At 56.3% G+C, this 5,386-nt stretch overlaps 1 protein-coding gene across 1 annotated transcript in view; it reads right to left on the reverse strand.

Annotated features, from left to right (window-relative positions):
• ddx23 (DEAD (Asp-Glu-Ala-Asp) box polypeptide 23) overlaps positions 1-4,722 on the reverse strand; it is a gene marked incomplete at its 5' end in the record, with an annotated part of 25,606 nt that extends 20,884 nt beyond the window's left edge. The window contains 2 exon segments of the mRNA XM_078537948.1: positions 1-23; positions 4,610-4,722. The exon segment at positions 1-23 is cut by the window's left edge and continues 65 nt beyond it. Coding sequence (XP_078394074.1) covers positions 1-23; positions 4,610-4,722 — 136 coding nt within the window.
• Between the last annotated feature and the right edge of the window lie 664 nt (positions 4,723-5,386).

Below are 5,386 nucleotides of genomic sequence, written 5' to 3' on the forward strand. Positions count from 1 at the left end.
TCAGCCTACCCGGGGAGAGGCTCCTGCGGGGGCGAGAGGTGGCAGGGGAGTTAGAAGCCTCGCACGCCACGTCACCCAGCACTCCCCCCGCCCCTTCCCCCCCGCCAAGGTGCTGCTTCCGCGTGGTAAGGGTGTCCAGGTTATCCGCTCGTCCCTTTGGGAGGGACCCCTGCACTGTGTCCTAGCAAACAGCTCCTGAACGTAGGTCACTTGCAGCCAGCGCCAATGAGCCACGCTTCAGGCTCAACCGATTATCTTTAATGCTGGTTGTTAGTGTAGTTATTAGCGCGCTGAGGATTGTTCAGCATGTGCTGTCCGTCCGATCGCGGAATTGCACCCAGCAGTGGACGTTTTGTTTTGGGTTTTGCTGCTGGGGGCAATTCCGCGATCGGACAGCACGTGCTGAACAATCCTCAGCGCGCTAATAACTACACTAACAACCAGCATTAAAGATAAGCAGTTGAGCCTGAAGCGTGGCTCATTGGCGCTGGCTGGAAGTGGGGTACCTTCGTACCGAGGGGCACCCTTCTCTGCAAACAAAAGGAATACATTCAAACCCTGCGCCTCCTTCCGAATTACCCAGGGTGCGGGGGGGTCTATAATTGCCCGTTGTTTTCTCCATGGCAACACCTCGGCCAATCGGAGTCGGCCTGCCAGGCAATCAGCGCCCTTTCCCCGTGCGGTATAAATTGTTGAGAGAGTTTGAAATCTGGTATTCTTGTGTTTGTCCTGAGGAGCTCGGGACGAAAAGATTTTCTCCTTTCGGTAATACGCTCTCTCTCTCTCTCGTCTCCGCTCCATCGAGACTCCCCTCACCTGCCTCCCATAACTCCGCCCCGTCTCGGCTGATCTGCTGCTGAGACCCTCGTCCACGCTTTCCTTACCACCAGACTCGACTCCTCCAACGCGCTCCTGGCTGCTCTCCCACATTCTACCCTCCGTAAACTTCAACTCGTTCAAAACTCTGCTGCCCCCTCGTATCCTAACTCGCAACAAGTCCCATCCATCCATCACTCCGTGCGCTTGTTGACCTACATTGGCTTCCAGTCCAGCAACACCTCGATTTTAAAATTCTCATCCTCGTGTTCAAATCCCTCCAACCCTCTCTCGCCCGCTCCCTATCTCTGTAACCTCCTCCAGCCCCCTACACCCCTCCCTATCTCTGTAACCTCCTCCAGCCCCCTACAACCCTCCCTATCTCTGTAACCTCCTCCAGCCCCTACAACCCTTCCTATCTCTGTAACCTCCTCCAGCCCCTACAACCTTCCCTATCTCTGTAACCTCCTCCAGCCCCCGACACCCCTCCCTATCTCTGTAACCTCCTCCAGCCCCCGACACCCCTCCCTATCTCTGTAACTTCCTCCAGTCCCCTACAACCCTCCCTATCTCTGTAACCTCCTCCAGCCCCAACAACCCTCCCTATCTCTGTCACCTCCTCCAGCCCCCTACACCCCTCCCTATCTCTGTAACTTCCACCAGCACCTACACCCCCTCCCTATCTCTGTAACCTCCTCCAGCCCCGACAACCCTCCCTATCTCTGTAACCTCCTCTGACCCTACAACCCTCCCTATCTCTGTAACCTCCTCCAGCCCCGACAACCCTCCCTATCTCTGTAACCTCCTCCAGTCCCTACACCCCTCCCTATCTCTGTAACCTCCTCCAGCCCCTACAACCCTCCCTATCTCGGTAACCTCCTCCTTTCCCCTACAGTCCTCCCTATCTCTGTAACCTCCTCCAGCCCCCTACAACCCTCCCTAGCTCTGTAACCTCCTCCAGTCCCCTACAACCCTCCCTATCTCTGTCACCTCCTCCAGCCCCCTACAATCCTCCTTATCTCTGTCACCTCCTCCAACATCTACAACCCTCCCTATCTCTGTAACCTCCTCCAGCCCCTACACCCCTCCCTATCTCTGTAACCTCCTCCAGCCACTACAACCCTCCCTATTTCTGTCACCTCCTCCAGCCCCTACAACCCTCCCTATCTCTGTAACCTCCTCCAGCCCCCTACAACCCTCCGTATTTCTGTAACCTCCTCCAGCACCTACAACCCTCCCTATCTCTGTAACCTCCTCCAGCCACTACAACCCTCCTTATCTCTGTAACCTCCTCCAGCCCCTACAACCCTCCCTATCTCTGTAACCTCCTCCAGCCCCTACAACCCTTCCTATCTCTGTAACCTCCTCCAGCCCCTACAACCCTCCCTATCTCTGTAACCTCCTCCAGCCCCCAACACCCCTCCCTATCTCTGTAACCTCCTCCAGTCCCCTACAACCCTCCCTATCTCTGTAACCTCCTCCAGCCCCTACAACCCTCCCTATCTCTGTCACCTCCTCCAGCCCCCTACAACCCTCCCTATCTCTGTAACCTCCTCCAGCCCCCTACAACCCTCCCTATCTCTGTAACCTCCTCCAGCCTCTACAGCCCTCCCTATCTCTGTAACCTCCTCCAGTCCCCTACAACCCTCCCTATCTCTGTAACCTCCTCCAGTCCCCTACAACCCTCCCTATCTCTGTAACCCCCTCCAGCCCCTACACCCCTCCCTATCTCTGTAACCTCCTCCAGTCCCCTACAACCCTCCCTATCTCTGTAACCTTCTCCAGTCCCCTACAACCCTCCCTATCTCTGTAACTTCCTCCAGCCCCCTACAACCCTCCCTATCTCTGTCACCTCCTCCAGCCCCTACAACCCTCCCTATCTGTCATCTCCTCCAGCCCCTACAACCCTCCCTATCTCTGTAACCTCCTCCAGCCCCTACAACCCTCCCTATCCCTGTAACCTCCTCCAGCCCCTACAACCCTCCCTATCTCTGTCACCTCCTCCAGCCCCCTACAACCCTCCCTATCTCTGTAACCTCCTCCAGCCTCTACAGCCCTCCCTATCTCTGTAACCTCCTCCAGTCCCCTACAACCCTCCCTATCTCTGTAACCTCCTCCAGTCCCCTACAACCCTCCCTATCTCTGTAACCCCCTCCAGCCCCTACACCCCTCCCTATCTCTGTAACCTCCTCCAGTCCCCTACAACCCTCCCTATCTCTGTAACCTTCTCCAGTCCCCTACAACCCTCCCTATCTCTGTAACTTCCTCCAGCCCCCTACAACCTTCCTATCTCTGTCACCTCCTCCAGCCCCTACAACCCTCCCTATCTGTCATCTCCTCCAGCCCCTACAACCCTCCCTATCTCTGTAACCTCCTCCAGCCCCTACAACCCTCCCTATCTCTGTAACCTCCTCCAGCCTCTACAACCCTCCCTATCTCTGTCACCTCCTCCAGCCCCCTACAACCCTCCCTATCTCTGTAACCTCCTCCAGCCCCCTACAACCCTCCCTATCTCTGTAACCTCCTCCAGCCTCTACAGCCCTCCCTATCTCTGTAACCTCCTCCAGTCCCCTACAACCCTCCCTATCTCTGTAACCTCCTCCAGCCACTACAACCCTCCCTATTTCTGTCACCTCCTACAGCCCCTACAACCCTCCCTATCTCTGTAACCTCCTCCAGCCCCTACAACCCTTCCTATCTCTGTAACCTCCTCCAGCCCCTACAACCCTCCCTATCTCTGTAACCTCCTCCAGCCCCCAACACCCCTCCCTATCTCTGTAACCTCCTCCAGTCCCCTACAACCCTCCCTATCTTTGTAACCTCCTCCAGCCCCTACAACCCTCCCTATCTCTGTAACCTCCTCCAGCCCCCTACAACCCTCCCTATCTCTGTAACCTCCTCCAGCCCCCTACAACCCTCCCTATCTCTGTAACCTCCTCCAGCCTCTACAGCCCTCCCTATCTCTGTAACCTCCTCCAGTCCCCTACAACCCTCCCTATCTCTGTAACCTCCTCCAGTCCCCTACAACCCTCCCTATCTCTGTAACCCCCTCCAGCCCCTACACCCCTCCCTATCTCTGTAACCTCCTCCAGTCCCCTACAACCCTCCCTATCTCTGTAACCTTCTCCAGTCCCCTACAACCCTCCCTATCTCTGTAACTTCCTCCAGCCCCCTACAACCCTCCCTATCTCTGTCACCTCCTCCAGCCCCTACAACCCTCCCTATCTGTCATCTCCTCCAGCCCCTACAACCCTCCCTATCTCTGTAACCTCCTCCAGCCCCTACAACCCTCCCTATCTCTGTAACCTCCTCCAGCCCCTACAACCCTCCCTATCTCTGTCACCTCCTCCAGCCCCCTACAACCCTCCCTATCTCTGTAACCTCCTCCAGTCCCCTACAACCCTCCCTATCTCTGTCACCTCCTCCAGCCCCTACAACCCTCCCTATCTGTCACCTCCTCCAGCACCTACAACCCTCCCTATCTCTGTAACCTCCTCCAGCCCCTACAACCCTCCCTATCTCTGTAACCTCCTCCAGCCCCTACAACCCTCCCTATCTCTGTAACCTCCTCCAGCCCCTACAACCCTCCCTATCTCTGTAACCTCCTCCAGCCCCTACAACCCTCCCTATCTCTGTAACCTCCTCCAGCCACTACAACCCTCCGAGGTCTCTGCACTCCTCAGATTCCGGCCTCTCACCCGTCCCCAAATACCCATCGCTCCACCATCGGCGGCCTTGCCTTCGGCTGCCTGGGCCCCGGGCTCTGTGCCACCAACCTCTCCGCATTTCTCACCTGGATCTCTTCCTTCCTTTCCTGTGCAGGTCACGATCACGTTCCTTTTTGAATCGATCCCGGTCCCTGTCCTTGTCCTTACCATGGTGTCGGTCCCTAAGGTGGGAATGCGTTTAAGAAAGAAACAAGTAGTTTTAAACTCCCAAAGTGAGGTCACTGCAGGTGTTCACAGCACAAAGTCAGTCAGAGATTAAACTGAGGGACCTTTCTCCACTCAAAGGGCAGGGGAACTCTCTCCTGAGGGAACTGATGCAATTCGTGTAATCAGATTGAGAGGTGTTTCTCTTTATCTGGAGGTATTAAGAGATGTGGGGTGAAGGGGATGGGGGGGGATTAAATGGAGTTAGACCACAGGTCAGCCAGGCTCACAGTGAATGGCGGAATAGGATCAAGGGGCTGAATGGCCTCCTCCTGTTCCTGTGTAACAGGCTCAAGGGACTGAATAGCCTCCTCCTGTTCCTGTGTAACAGGCTCGAGGAGGAGGAGGGGCTGAATGGCCTCCACCTGTCCCTGTGTAACAGGTTCGAGGGGCTGAATAGCCTCCTCCTGTTCCTGTGTAACAGGATCAAGGAGGGGGCTGAATGGCCTCCTCCTGTTCCTGTGTAACATGCTCGAGGGGCTGAATGGCCTCCTCCTGTTCCTGTGTAACAGGCTCGAGGGACTGAATGGCCTCCTCCCCCACTGTCGGATTTGACGACAATCCCCCACCCCCCCGGGGAAGGAGAGTTTCTCGAGCGGTTGCACCACAGCGGAAGGAGTTGCAGTGACCGGCACGGT

Source organism: Cetorhinus maximus, unplaced genomic scaffold (assembly GCF_964194155.1).
Source record: "Cetorhinus maximus unplaced genomic scaffold, sCetMax3.hap1.1 HAP1_SCAFFOLD_3430, whole genome shotgun sequence".
Lineage (NCBI taxonomy): Eukaryota > Metazoa > Chordata > Chondrichthyes > Lamniformes > Cetorhinidae > Cetorhinus > Cetorhinus maximus.